General features: G+C 41.9%; 1 protein-coding gene across 8 annotated transcripts in view; it reads right to left on the bottom strand.

The window, feature by feature from the left end:
• Window positions 1-16,140, bottom strand: part of RELCH (RAB11 binding and LisH domain, coiled-coil and HEAT repeat containing) — a 388,739-nt gene that overhangs the window by 213,781 nt on the left and 158,818 nt on the right. For all 8 annotated transcript variants that reach the window (XM_053714624.1, XM_053714625.1, XM_053714627.1 and 5 more), the window contains 2 exons: window positions 15,119-15,310; window positions 14,747-14,838 (listed from right to left, as the gene is read on the bottom strand). In XM_053714624.1, coding sequence (XP_053570599.1) covers window positions 14,747-14,838; window positions 15,119-15,310 — 284 coding nt within the window. The remainder of the gene's footprint in view (window positions 1-14,746; window positions 14,839-15,118; window positions 15,311-16,140) is intronic.

Here is a 16,140-nt window from a genome sequence, read left to right as displayed (position 1 = left end):
ATAAAGTTAATGAAAACATAAGCAGAAGATTCAAACTGAAACCGCTGCCTGAAGTACTTTTCTACCAAAAACTGCTTCAGAAGAAGAAAACACATCAAAATGGTAGAATTTAGTAAAAGTATGCAAAGAGGACCAAGTTGCTGCTTTGCAAATCTGATCAACCGAAGCTTCATTCCTAAACGCCCAGGAAGTAGAAACTGACCTAGTAGAATGAGCTGTAATCCTTTGAGACAGAGTTTTACCCGACTCGACATAGGCATGATGAATTAAAGATTTCAACCAAGATGCCAAAGAAATGGCAGAAGCTTTCTGGCTTTTTCTAGAACCAGAAAAGATGAAAAATAGACTAGAAGTCTTTCGGAAAGACTTAGTAGCTTCAACATAATAATACAAAGCTCTAACAACATCCAAAGAATGCAATGATTTCTCCTTAGAATTCTTAGGATTAGGACATAATGAAGGAACCACAATTTCTCTACTAATGTTGTTAGAATACACAACCTTAGGAAAAAATTCAAAAGAAGAGCAGATAATTCAGAGACTCTTCTGGCAGAAGAGATGGCCAAAAGAAACAAAACTTTCCAAGAAAGAAGTTTAATGTCCAAATGAATGCATGGGTTCAAAAGGAGGAGCTAGAAGAGCCCCCAGAACCAAATTCAAACTCCAAGGAGGAGAAATTGACTGAATGACAGGTTTTATACGAATCAAGTCTTGTACAAAACAATGAATATCAGGAAGATTAGCAATCTTTCTGTGAAAAAGAACAGAAAGGGCAGAGATTTGTCCTGTCAAGGAACTTGCGGACAAACCTTTATCTAAACCATCCTGAAGAACCTGTAAAAAAAATTCTCGGAATTCTAAAAGAATGCCAGGAAAAATGATGAGAAGACACTAAGAAATATAAGTCTTCCAGACTCTATAATATATCTCTCTAGATACAGATTTACGAGCCTGTAACATAGTATTAATCACAGAGTCAGAGAAACCTCTTTGACCAAGAATCAAGCGTTCAATCTCCATACCCTTAAATTTAAAGATTTGAGATTCTGATGGAAAAAAGGACCTTGCGACAGAAGGTCTGGTCTTAACGGAAGAGCCCACGGTTGGCAAGAGGCCATCCGAAAAAGAATCTGTCCATGCTGGAGCTACCAGCAGAACAAACGAGCATTCCTTCAGAATCTTGAAGATTACTCTTGGAAGAAGAACTAGAGGCGGAGAGATATAGGCAGGATGATACTTCCAAGGAAGTGATAATGCATTCACTGCCTCCGCCTGAGGATCCCGGGGTCTGAACAGATACCTGGGAAGTTTCTTGTTTAAATGAGAAACCATCAGATCTATTTCTGGAAGTTCCCACATTTGAACAATCTGAAGAAATACCTCTGGGTGAAGAGACCATTCGCCCGGATACAACGTTTGACGACTGAGATAATCCGCTTCCTAATTGTCTATACCTGGGAAATGAACCGCAGAGATTAGACAGGAGCTGGATTCCGCCCAAACCAGAATTCGAGATACTTCTTTCATCGCCAGAGGACTGTGAGTCCCTCCTTGATGATTGATGTATGCCACAGTTGTGACATTGTCTGTCTGAAAACAAATGAACGACTCTCTCTTCAGAAGAGGCCAAGACTGAAGAGCTCTGAAAATTGCACGGAGTTCCAAAATATTGATCGGTAATCTCACCTCCTGAGATTCCCAAACCCCTTGTGCCGTCAGAGACCCCCACACAGCTCCCCAACCTGTAAGACTTGCATCTGTTGAAATTACAGTCCAGGTTGGAAGAACAAAAGAAGCCCCCTGAACTAAACGATGGTGATCTGTCCACCACGTCAGAGAGTGTCGTACAATCGGTTTTAAAGATATTAATTGAGATATCTTTGTGTAATCCCTGCACCATTGGTTCAGCATACAGAGCTGAAGAGGTCGCATGTGAAAATGAGCAAAGGAGATCGCGTCCGATGCAGCAGTCATAAGACCTAAAATTTCCATGCATAAGGCTACCAAAGGAAATGATTGTGACTGAAGGTTTTGACAAGCTGATATCAATGTTAGACTTCTCTTGACTGACAAAGACAGAGTCATAGACACTGAATCTACCTGGAAACCTAAAAAGGTTACCCTTGTCTGAGGAATCAATGAACTTTTTGGTAAATTGATCCTCCAACCATGATCTTGAAGAAACAACACAAGTCGATTCGTATGAGATTCTGTAAAATGTGAAGACTGAGCAAGTACCAAGATATCGTCCAAATAAGGAAATACCAATACCCTGTTCTCTGAATACAGACAGAAGGGCACCGAGAACCTTTGTAAAAATTCTTGGAGCTGATGCTAAGCCAAACGGTAGAGCCACAAAACTGGTAATGCTTGTCTAAAAAAGAGAATCTCAGAAACTAAAAGTGATCTGGATGAATCGGAATATGCAGATATGCATCCTGTAAATCTATTGTAGACATATAATGCCCTTGCTGAACAAAAGGCAGGATAGTCCTTACAGCTACCATCTTGAACGTTGGTATCCTTACATAACGATTCAATATTGATGGATCCGGAACTGGTCTGAAGGAATTGACCTTCTTTGGTACAATGAAGAGATAGAATAAAACCCCAGCCCCTGTTCCAGAACTGGAACTGGCATAATTACTCCAGCCAACTCTAGATCTGAAACACATTTCAGAAATGCTTGAGCTTTTGCTGGGTTTACTGGGACACAGGAAAGAAAAAAATCTCTTTGCAGGAGGCCTTAACTTGAAGCCAAATCTGTACCCTTCTGAAACAATGTTCTGAAACCAGAGATTGTGAACGGAATTGATCCAAATTTCTTTGAAAAGAACGTAAACTGCCCCATACCAGCTGAGCTGGAATGAGGGCCGCACCTTCATGGGGACTTAGGAGCTGGCTTTGGGTTTCTAAGGCTTGGATATATTCCAAAGTGAAGAAGGTTTCCAAACTGATACCGCTCCTGAGGATGAAGGATCAGGCTTTTGTTCCATGTTGTGATGAAAGGAACGAAAACAATTATTAGACCTAAATTTACCTCAGATTTTTTATCCTGTGGTAAAAAAGTTCCCTTCCTTCCAGTAACAGTTGAGATAAAAGAATCCAACTGAGAACCGAATAATTTATTACCCTGGAAAGAAAGGGATAGCAAAGTTGACTTAGAAGACATATCAGCATTCCAAGTTTTAAGCCATAAAGCTCTTCTAGCTAAAATAGTTAGAGACATATACCTGACATCAATTCTAATGATATCAAAGATGGCATCACAAATAAAATAATTAGCATGTTATAGAATAATAATGCTATGAGAATTATGATCTGTTACGTGTTGCGCTAAAGCTTCTAACCAAAAAGTTGAAGCTGCAGCAACATCCGCTAAAATTATAGCAGGAGTAGAGACAGCCCCATTAACCTTAGGGATTTTGTCCCAAACTATAATCTGTCAGATGGCACAGGATATAATTGCTTAAAACGTTTTAAAAGGAGTAAATGAATTACCCAAATTATTCCATTCCCTGGAAATTACTTCAGAAATAGCATCAGGGACAGGAAACACTTCTAGAATAACTACAGGAGATTTAAAAACCTTATTTAAACGTTTAGTTTTAGTATCAAGAGGACCAGAATCCTCTATTTCTAATGCAATTAATACTTCTTTAAATAAAGAACGAATAAATTCCATCTTGAACAAATACAAAGATTTATCAGCATCAACCTCTGAGACAGAAACCTCTGAACCAGAAGAACCATTATCAGTATCTGAAAAAAGAGAAGTTTTAAAAGACTTATGTATACTAGAAGGAGAAATAACAGACATAGCCTTCTTAATGGATTTAGAAACAAAATCTCTTATGTTATCAGGAACACTCTGAGTATTAGATGTTGACTGAACAGCAACAGGTAATGTAACAGTACTAAAGGAAATTTTATCTGCATTAACAAGTTTGTCATAATATTTAATACAAACAACAGCTGAAGGAACAGATACCAAAAGTGATACACTTAGCTTTGGTAGCTCCAGCACCGGGCAGCGATTTTCCTGAAGTATCTTCTGACTCAGTTGCAACGTGGAACATCTTGCGATATGTAATAGAAAAAACAACATATAAAGCAAAATTGATCAAATTCCTTAAATGACAGTTTCAGGAATGGGAAAAAAATGCCAGTGAACAAGCTTCTAGCAACCAGAAGCAATAAATAATGAGACTTAAATAATGTGGAGACAAAAGTGACGCCCATATTTTTTTAGCGCCAAATAAGACGCCCACATTATTTGGCGCCTAAATGCTTTTGGCGCCAAAAATGACGCCACATCCGGAACGCCGACACTTTTGACGCAAAAGAACGTCAAAAATGACGCAACTTCCGGCGACACGTATGACGCCGGAAACAGAAAAAAAATTTTGCGCCAAAAAAGTCCGCGCCAAGAATGACGCAATAAAATGAAGCATTTTCAGCCCCCGCGAGCCTAACAGCCCACAGGGAAAAAGTCAAATTTTTTAAGGTAAGAAAAAATGATTGATTCAAATGCATTATCCCAAATATGAAACTGACTGTCTGAAAATAAGGAATGTTGAACATCCTGAGTCAAGGCAAATAAATGTTTGAATACATATATTTAGAACTTTATAAAAAAGTGCCCAAACATAGCTTAGAGTGTCACAGAAAATAAGACTTACTTACCCCAGGACACTCATCTACATGTTTGTAGAAAGCCAAACCAGTACTGAAACGAAAATCAGCAGAGGTAATGGTATATATATAAGAGTATATCGTCGATCTGAAAAGGGAGGTAAGAGATGAATCTCTACGACCGATAACAGAGAACCTATGAAATAGACCCCGTAGAAGGAGATCATTGCATTCAAATAGGCAATACTCTCCTCACATCCCTCTGACATTCACTGCACGCTGAGAGGAAAACCGGGCTCCAACCTGCTGCGGAGCACATATCAACGTAGAATCTAGCACAAACTTACTTCACCACCTCCATAGGAGGCAAAGTTTGTAAAACTGATTTGTGGGTGTGGTGAGGGGTGTATTTATAGGCATTTTAAGGTTTGGGAAACTTTGCCCCTCCTGGTAGGAATGTATATCCCATACGTCACTAGCTCATGGACTCTTGCTAATTACATGAAAGAAACATTCATTGTTGTGCTTCTCTTAGCTCTTGCTTATAAAAACATAAATTATGCTTACCTGATAATTTTATTTCCATCGAGGGGAGTAGAGTCCATGGCTTCATTCATTACTAGTAGGAATTAAGAACCTAGCCACCAGGAGGAAGCAAAGACACCCCAGCTAAAGGCTTAAATACCTCCCCCACTCCCCTCAACCCCCAGTCATTTTGCAGAGGGAACAAGGAACAGTAGGAGAAACATTAGGGTATAAATGGTGCCAGAAGAGAATAATAAATTTAGGTCCGCCCATCGGAGATACGGGCAGGGGCTGTGGACTCTCCTCCACCTCGATGGAAATAAAATTATCAGGTAAGCATAATTTATGTTTTCCATCTAAAGGGGAGGAGAGTCCACGGCTTCATTCATTACTAGTGGGAACATATACCCAAGCTCTAGAGGACACTGAATGAACCTTGGAGGGTAAAAGGGGGACCCCTAATCTGAGGGCACCACAGCCTGTAGAACCTTTCTCCCAAAAACAGCTTCCGCAGAAGCAAAAACGTCAAATTTGTAAAACTTAGTGAAGGTATGCAAGGAGGACCAGGTAGCCGCCTTGCAAATCTGCTCCATAGAGGCCTCATTCTTGAAGGCCCAAGATGAAGCTAACGCTCTAGTGGAATGAGCCGTAATCCTCTGAGGAGGCTTATGTACCGCTGTCTCACAGGCCAAGCGGATCAGGCTCCTCAGCCAAAAAGACAGTAGCAGAAGCCCTCTGACCCCTGCGCTTCCCTGAATACACGACAAAGAGTGCCATGGATTGTCTGAAATCTTTTGTGGCCTGAAGATAGAATTTCAAAGCACAAACCACGTCCAGATTATGAAGGGTTAGGACATAAGGAAGGAACGACTATCTCCTGATTGATGTTACAGTTAGACACCACCTTGGGGAGAAACCCCAAGTCAGTGCGAAGAACAGCCTTATCCGCATGAAACACTAGATAACACTAGATAAGGGGGCTCATATTGCAAGGCCGCCAGCTCAGAAACTCTGCAAGCCGATGCAATGGCCAACAGAAAGAGAACCTTACATGAGAGAATTTTAATGTCAAGAGAATGCATAGGTTCAAACTGAACCCTCTGCAAGACTTTAAGTACCAAGTTTAAGCTCCAAGGGGGAGCAGACTGCTTAAAGACAGGCCTGATTCGAGACAATGCCTGAACAAAAGATTGGATGTCCGGGAGATCAGCAAGTCTCCTATGTAACAGAACAGATAAAGCCGAAATTTGTCCTTTTAGGGAACTAGCGGCGAGACCCTTCTCTAAACCCTCTTGAAGAAAGGACAAAATCCTGGATACCCTCACCCTGTGCCAAGAGAGCCATGACTCTCACAACAGGACAAGTACGTCCTCCATACCTTATGATAGATGTGACGAGTGACTGGCTTTCTTATCTGAACCAGAGTGTCAATAACATTCTCAGAAAAACCCTTTTTGCCAAGACTAAGCGTTCAATCTCCACGCAGTCAGCCTCAGAGAATCGAGATTTTGATGTAGAAAAGGACCCTGCTCCAGCAGATCCCTGCGATAGGGTAACCTCCACAGCGGAGAGGATGACATCCCCACCAGATCCACGAACCACGTCCTCCTTGGCCACTAAGGAGCAATCAGAATGGAGGATGCTCTCTCCTGCTTTATACGTGCCACTACTCGAGGAAGAAAAGGTAACGGAGGAAATATGTATACCAGACCGAACCCCCAAGGCATCGCCAATGCGTCTATTAGCTCCGCCTGGGGGTCCCTTGACCTCAATCCATATTGGGGAAGCTTGCAATTCAACCTTGACGCCATGAGATCCAACTCCAGCGTCCCCCATCTGAGACAGATCTCCGCAAACACTTTGGGGTAGAGAGACAATTCTCCAGGATGAAAGGTCTGCCTGCTGAGAAAATCCGCTTCCCAGGTGTCGACAACCGGGATGTGGATCACAGAGAGCGAACAGTTGTGGGTCTCTGCCCACTCCAGGATACGAGACACCAACCTCGTGCCCCCCTGGTGGTTGATGTAGGCCATCGAGGTTATATTGTGCGTCTGGAACCTGATAAAGCTGAAGTCTCTTAGACGAGGCCACGCCTCCAGAGTGTTGTAGATCGCTCGATGCTTCAGAATATTTATTGGAAGAAGAGACTCTAAGCAAGACCACTTTCCCTGTGCCATCCTTGCACCCCTAACAGCTCCCCATCCCGCCAGACTCGTGTCCGTGGTAACAATCTCCCAGGACAGTATCAGGAAGGATGTCCCCATGGACAGGTGGCAGGTCCACCAGGAGAGGGAAATTCGAGTCCGCGCATCCATGTATAACGGCTGCGACAGATCGGAATGATCGCCGTTCCACTGTCTCAACATGCACAATTGAAGAGGTCTGAGATGAAACCTGGCGAATGGAATGATGTCCATGCTGGAAACCATGAGCCCAATCATTTCCATGCACTAAGCTACAGATGGCCTCGCTGTAGACTGAAGGGTAGACGCCATCCTTGTGCGTCGCTTGTCCGTGAGAAAGATCTTCATGGACACGGAGTCTATGATCGTGCCCAAAACTCCACTCTGGTACTGGGAACCAGAGAACTCTTCTCGAAATTGCTCTTCCACCCGTGAGATTGAAGTAACTGCTGCAGGACCCTGGTGTGGACCTCTGCCAGATGGAATGATGGCGCCTGAACCAGAATGTTGTCCAGGTAGGGCGCCACCGCAATGCCCTGTGATCTGGCTACTGCTAGAAGGGCTCCAACGACCTTGGTAAACACTCCCGGGGCCGTCGCCAGACCAAATGGGAGGGCCACGAACTGGAAATGCTGATCCAGAAAGGCAAATCTGAGGAACCTGACATGGTCCCTGGGAATCGGAACATGAAGGTAGGCATCCCTCAAGTCTATAGAGGTCATTAGCTGCCCCTCTTGAACTAGGGACAGAATGGATCTGATTGTTTCCATTTTGAACAATGGAACGGACAGGAACTTGTTTAAACATTTGAGGTCCAGAATCGGGCGGAACGTGCCCTCCTTCTGTGGGACCACGAACAAACTGGAGTAATACCCTAGACCCCTTTCTGCCTGGGGTACTGGTACGATAACCTTCTAGAGTGGAGAGATCCTGCACACAACCCAGAAAAGCCTCTCTTTTTCCGGCCTTTAAGACAAGTTTGACAGAAGGAATCTGCCCCTGGGCGGAGAGGGCTTGAACCCTATCCGGTAGCCCTGGGTGACCACTTCCAGAACCCAGGGGTCCTAAACATCCTGCAACCAGGCGTCTAAAAAAAGAGACAATCTGCCCCCCACTCGGTCCACAGACCAGTCGGGGGATGCCCCTTCATGCGGACTTAGTCTCGGCTTCTTGTGCTGCTTAGACTTCTTCCAAGCTTGAGCAGGCTTCCAGGCACCCTTGGAATGGTCCGTTTTTGCAGTGGGCTGTGGGCTTTGCACCTTATCCCTGCGAAAGGGACGAAAATTAGCACCCTTCGGTTTCGCCTTCTTATCCTGGGGAAGGAAGGCACCCTTGCCCCCTGTAACCGTGTATATGATAGAGTCCAAACCTGGACCGAACAGGATCTTGCCCTTAAAAGGCAAAGACAGCAGTCTCGTCTTAGAGGTCATGTCTGCCGACCAAGATTTTAGCCACAGAGCCCTGCGAGCTAGAACCTAAAAACCTGATACCTTGGCATTCAGGCGGATAATTTGCATATTAGAGTCACAAATTAAGGAATTGGCCACCTTTAGGGCCTTAATCTTTTCCTGCACCTCCTCGAAAGAGGGTTCACCCTCAATCATGTCAAATAAGGCATTGCACCAATATGACGCAGCGCAGCCGTTGAAAGTAGGGCTGCAACTATGATTATTTTCATAATCGCTTAATCGGTCAATTATTTTTTCGATTCATCGACTAATCGGATAAAAAATAAATCTTTTTTCCTATATTTAAAATAAAATCCACATACTGAATGTTCTAAATATAAACTTCAGACTAAAAGTTTACAACTTTACATTAACAGAACTGTTGGTCCAATTTTTTATGCAGCAGAACAAATTTTTATAATTAAGCAAAACAAATCCACAAACTGTTTGAAAAGAGAGAGAACTAGTAAGAGGTAGACTACCACTGTTTATAACATTCTGTTATTCACTCTTTCAGAAACTTTGCATTACAATGCAAAAATGTTAACATGTCCACATGCTCCTGGCTGAGGCTGGCATACTTTTTTTGTAAGCTATTTTGCCTGTAGCAGAGGAGAGGTGCTCAGATGGTGTTGAGGTGCCTGAGATGCATAAGTAGGGTTTTGCCAATTTCACTAACGTGGGCTATTTGTCTTTTGCTAGCTCTCCACCAATGCAAGGGGTCTCTTAACAAAGTAAGCCTAGACTTCATTGTGACATAAAAATATCTTGAATATCTATATGCAATGGTAAACAACCAGCTATAATGTTAGTGGAAAAATATCTAGTCCACTCTTAAAATAACAGATATATACTTACAGAGGTTGAATTTGGTACATATTCCCATTAATTAAAATTGGCTCGCCGGAAACAGCAGTTATGAAGCAGCGGTCTTAAAACTGGTCCGCTGCCTCTGAGGCTGCGGTCTGCAATCCGCCAATCCTATACACGCCGACACCCCCCTGCTAGCAGCCGATTGGGCGCGAATCTACAAGGGGCGGCATTGCACAAGCAGTTCTGGTGAGCTGCTTGTGCAATGTTAAATGCCGACAGCGTATATGTTGATTGCATTCAGCGATGTCTGTCGGACATGAAACGCTACAGCGTATCATGTCGGACAGACATTGATAAATTGGCCCCAATATATCAGTAACAGGACACAGCCTTACACATTTATCTATAGAGTATATTTAATCAGCAATAGCAAGTGATCCGCTAAAAATTGTGCAAACAGGTAATAGTGGCATCAATTCATATAACAAATGCCATCAATCTAGGGCTTGGTGTAAATAACAAGCTCAGCACTATATCATACAAAGCATAGTCCCAAATCACCTGATTTAATATAAACAATCCAAATAATGACTCCTATTATTTCTGGGTTGCAGATAAGACAGGAGCAGTTGTAAACTTAAAAAGGAACTTATACTGTCCTGAAAAAGTGAAAAGTAAAATGTAGATGTCCTTTTGGCTAAGGGCATAACCATAAAACACAATACCATGTGCAGGAGCTCATTGGAGTGTAGCAGCTGGTGCTGTGCACAGACCAACTAATTGCAAACCAATTAATCGATTATGAGATTCGTTGACAATTATTTTCAGAATTAATTATTATCGATTATGGCAATTAGTTGTTGCAGCTCTAGTTGAAAGACAAACCCCGTGTGTTGAAACATCTTTCGTAACATTTTCCAACTTATTATCCATAGGCTCCATGAACGAAGAACTATCCTCTAAAGGAATAGTTGTGCACTTAGCGAGCGTGGAGATAGTCCCATCCACCTTGGGAATGGTCACTCACAACTCTAGCTGGGCCTCCGGGATGGGGAAAAGCTTTTTAAATTGAGAAGAAGGGGAAAAGGAAGAACCTAGCTGCGCCCACTCGTTCTTTATAATGTTCGCCATCTTGACAGGAACCGGGAAAGTCTGGGGAACTACCCTGTCCTCGTAAACCTTATCCAGCTTAGGAATGGAGGGCTCCTCTGGAAGCTTGGGCTCCGGAACCTCTAACGTAGCCAGCATTTGCTTTAATAAGAAACACAAGTTGTCCATCTTAAACCGAAAACCTGGCTCCTCCGCTGCCGGAGGTTTAGATGACACGGACTCCAACTCCGAAAGGGCCTCTTCCGATGCATCGGACTGGGCCTTGTCCTCGTACTACCCCTCTGGGGTGTCCGACAGAGACAAATCCTGGGTCGGGCCGCTATGAAAAGCTCTACGCTTGCGCTTAGCAGAACGTGGCAAAGCATGGATCCCCTTAGCAACTGCCGTTTCAAGCTGGTCCGCAAAATCCGGTGGCCAACCGATCTCCCCCGAAAGGGCAACAGTTGGACCCTGGGGTGCTGCATGTGGGATAGGGGACGCTATTGGGGAATGCACCTCACGGAACGGAGATCCCTCAGAGGTGGACGGCTCAGGAGTGCTAGTCATTCTCTTATGTTTGGAAGTCGTAGCCTTCTCAAGGCATGTGGAACACAGTTGCGCAGGCTAGTCTACCAAAGCTCACAATAAACACAGGTATAAGACTTAGATAGAGAGAAGACAGGCACCTTTATAACCACCAATGGCAGGGGCACTCACCACCTCCTATAACCCGGACTGCAGAAACCGCTTTGTCTCCTCCGTCGCAGATCAGAACGGAAGTGGAGAGGCCACACCCGGTTACAACGATGTCTACGCAGGACCGCCCCTGCCGAGGAGAAAAATGTGGCAAAAAAAAAAAAAAAAAAAGATTGTGCAAACTCCCGGAAGGGAACTTGTCAGTTCCACAAAAAATGCCAGAGCCGCCTCCTTGCACATAGCACAGCAATCACATAATAAACTCATCATGTACATAGCCCCCCTGTTCAATAATCCCTCTATAGGAATATAACCCCTTGATTCTATAAAGATAAAGGCACCACACTGTGGCCCCGACTTCTGTGTTATTATGTAAAAATGAAATGATCTTACCAGAATCTACATCGTGGAACAGGAACACGGCCCTTCAAGTGTGACAGGTGGTAGCTGCGCTCCTGACATTGACTTGAGAAAAGAAAGCAATCCGTGAAACTCGTCGACGACAATTGCTATAGGAGCTGTAAATATGAGTCGGGATGGTGTCACAAAGGGAAGCTCCCTCTGCATCTCCGGACTCTAACGTTCACCCTGGCCCTCAACTGAGAAGCTTAAAGGGCTACTTAAACTCCTGTCCCATAGCGAAGGGTAAAACCCCTCATAAGAGACCTCCGATATTCTGGCACCTCTCTGACACCTCCTGTGATGAAAGGCAAAGAATGACTGGGGGATGAGGGGAGTGGGGAAGGTATTTAAGCTTTTGGTTGGGGTGTCTTTGCCTCCTCCTGGTGGCCAGGTTCCTAATTCCCACTAGTAATGAATGAAGCCGTGGACTCTCCTCCCCTTTAGATGGAAAGTAACCCTCTCTCATTAACAACAGCATTATCTGTCTCAGTTACAGTATTAGTCTATGCAGTGGATTGTCTGTAACTTTTTCTTTATATAGGACTAAGAAAATATGTCAAACAAGATTTTCATTTTGTTAAATCCATAAGAGAATACTAAAAACACATTTTAGTTTTGGGTGTATGTGTGTCAAAACACCCAACACTAAACAGCTAAACAATGCAATATACAGTCATTAATTATGCCTGCTATTCTTGCAATATGCTTTGTAAACTGTTCTCTGCCACCTCTAAAGTTGGCTGTACAATTGGCTAGACAAGTACAGGAGCCAATTTACATTTAGTCTCCAAACTTAACCCTGTGTATGATATTTAACCCATACACATACAGCTGTACATGCATTTACACAAAGGCATAAGTATACACAATAACGAACACACACATATCACAGGCATACACACACAAATCTGCTCTCACATGCACACACACAGCTACACTCTCACACGCATACTTACAAACATTCACAAACAGTAAATTAAAATACTACTCCATGCTACATTTTACCATCTAAAAAAAGTTAACTTGTTTAGCCTTACCAATACATTCAATGATTATATATATATATATATATATATATATATATATATATACACACACACACACACACACACACACACACATATATATACGCACATACACAAACACACATATATACATATATATATATATATATATATATATATATATATACACACACACACACACACACACACACACAATAAATATGGGGCATGTCACTGGGCTGGCGGGTCTGACAAGGCACCAGTCTGAACGACTATATCTGCTATTGTCCATGTTGCATGCATTTTATTTTCCAATAAAGAAATGCAATATACCCAGGTGCTTATACAGTGCGCCCGCTCTCAGTCACTCCTGGTCCCTCCTTCCCCTGTACTACCCTGCCTAGCTGGCTATCTCTAACACATTGTGGTCTTTTAGATTTATGCTTACCAGATAAATTCCTCTCCTTCCTGGCAGGGAGAGTCCACGACTTCATTCCTTACTGTTGGGAAAAACACCTGGCAACCAGGAGGAGGCAAGACACCCCAGCCAAAGGCTTAAATATCCCTCCCACTTCCCCTATCCCCCAGTCATTCTGCCAAGGAACAAGGAAAAGTAGGAGAAACATCAGGGTATAAAGGTGCCAGAAGAAATAATATAAAAAGGGAGCCGTCCATCTAAAAATAAATTACGGGCGGGGTCGTGGACTCTCCCTGCCAGGAAGGAAAGGAATTTATCTGGTAAGCATAAATTATGTTTTCCTTCCATAAGACAGGGAGAGTCCACGACTTCATTCCTTACTGTTGGGAAAACTATACCCAAGCTCCAGAGGACACTGAATAAATAGCGGGAGGGAACAGAAAAAAAAAAAGCGGGCCCTATTCTGAGGGCACCACAGCCTGCAAAACATTTCTCCCGAAAGCTGCTTCAGCCGAAGCAAATACATCAAACTTGTAAAATGTAGAAAAAGTGTGTAAGGAGGACCAGGTAGCCGCCTTACAAATCTGATCCATTGAGGCTTCATTCTTAAAAGCCCAAGAGGAAGCCACTGCTCTAGTGGAACGAGCCGTTATCTTCTCAGGAGGCTGTCATCCCGCTGTCTCATAAGCTAAGCGGATGACACTCCTCAACCAGAAAGATAGAAATGTTGTAGTAGCCTTCTGCCCTTACGCTTCCCCGTATAGATGACAAACAAAGAGGAAGATTGTCTGAATTCCTTAGTAGCCTGAAGATAGAACTTCAAGGCACGAACCATATCTAGATTATGAAGCAAACGCTCCTTCGCTGAAGGAGGATTAGGACACAAGGAAGGAACAACAATTCCTTGATTAATGTTACGATTGGACACCACCTTAGGGAGTAAAACCACCTTATCAGCATGAAAAACCAGATAAGAGGGTCCTATAGTGACGAAAGCCAAAAAATGACTGGGGGATAGGGTAAGTGGGAGGGATATTTAAGACTTTCACTGGGGTGTCTTTGCCTCCTCCTGGTGGCCAGGTGTTGTATTTCCCAACAGTAAGGAATGAAGTCGTGGACTCTCCCTGCCTTATGGAAGGCAAAGTGGAATGATCAATTTATATCTGTGTTTTTAATAACAGCTGCCAGGTTTAGATGCTGTATCTGGGACTCTGTGTGGGCCCTCCAAGCCCTAAGGTTCCGGTGCAGTGGTACTGACTGCACCAGCAGTAGTTCCGCCCTGGCTTAAATGCTAATACATACTATGTACAGAAAAAAAATCCACTTAAAAATTAAAATAGGGCAGAAGAAAAAAAAAAAATAAAGCTATGCAGTAGCTAAGTAAACAGTAAGTAAATATTTACATTTACAAAATAAATTCTATGAGTTCTGGTTCTACGAAAAACTTTTCCCCCTTTATCTGCTTCAGTTTTACTTAACAAACTGCATGTAACCTGAAAAAAAATGCAAATTTACTCCGATAGTCGTACATACCTTTCAAGATCCAGGATTTTATCCAACAAAGCAGCTTTTTCAGTGTTACATAAAATAATTCTATCTTCTAATTCCTGCTCTACTGCAGATTTCTAAGGATTAAAAAAAATATTTTTTTTTAGAATACATACATTATATATATATTTTTTTTTTTCAGAAACATACATTCATACACAGAAACATATATATATATATATATATATATATATATATATATATATATATATATATATATATATATTTATTTATTTATTTATTTTGATAAGAGAAAGATTTTTCAGTATTCACTGGTTGCTCTATTAACCTATGATTAGATCATTTTACACATATATTAAGGCTTATACTACACTATATTTAACAGAAAAATATTACCTGTAGAGTTTGTGGCTCTGCAGTAGGATACTCTTTACTGTGGACGGGCTGCAGTTCTTCTTCCTTCACACCAACTGCAATATCCACCACATCTTTTGTAATTGTTTGGTGGTTCCCAAAGTTACGGTATAGTTGCAAAAGATCTGGGGGCTTTGGAATATTTAATCCTACGTCATCCCACAGCTCAAAATCCTAAATGATAGAGAAAAAAAAAAAAGACTATTGTGTAACAAATGGTCAGTAAATGCAGTGATACATATAACAAAGAACCGCTCATGTAATTTAACATAAATTTTACTTGTCATGAGGAGAGAAAAAAATATACACAAGCAAAGGAGGTCAGTGTCTTTAAAACATATCTTTAGAGCACATTTCACATTATTAATAAACAAAACTGAAGACATAAATGTCAGTCAAACTGTTAATAAAAGATAAAAAAATTACAATTAATCATCAACAATGGTAATAAGGAAAAGAATGACACAAACTTCTAGATAAACAGTGCATATTACACCAGCAGCTATAGCTCCTAAAATGTGATATGAAAACACAGGTTAACCGGCCAAGTTAGCTAATTTGTTTTTAATGAACTGAATATTTTTATTTTAAGTCGATAGAATCTAATATTATAACATAAAAGTTGCTCAGAAGTTTCATATAAATTTGTGTTAAAATAAGTAATTTCATCTTTTTAAACTAGCTTTATTTTATTGTTACAATAAGGGCCCTCCCTAGTAGTGATCCATCACAAATAAGATCAAGGATCCACTATTGTTCAATTTTTAATTATTTAAAACAGGACCTCTGGAGTTTAAAAACAAACAGGAAAATAGTTGTAGAACAGTTGTATGCTTTCTTCTGGCAAGGGGAATCAGGATGTAATCCTTGTACAAGTAAAAATGAACATGCTACAAAAGGAATAAACAGGAACATCAAAACTATTTAAGCAACTAGGAAGCCACAATGGAAAGATGTTGTTAGTCATCCATACAAAATCAATGGCTACAATTCTAAATAGGGGA

Source organism: Bombina bombina, chromosome 5, assembly GCF_027579735.1.
Source record: "Bombina bombina isolate aBomBom1 chromosome 5, aBomBom1.pri, whole genome shotgun sequence".
NCBI classification, from domain to species: domain Eukaryota; kingdom Metazoa; phylum Chordata; class Amphibia; order Anura; family Bombinatoridae; genus Bombina; species Bombina bombina.
The sequence above is the reverse complement of the archived record's forward strand: the minus strand, read 5'-3'. Positions and strand labels throughout refer to the sequence as shown.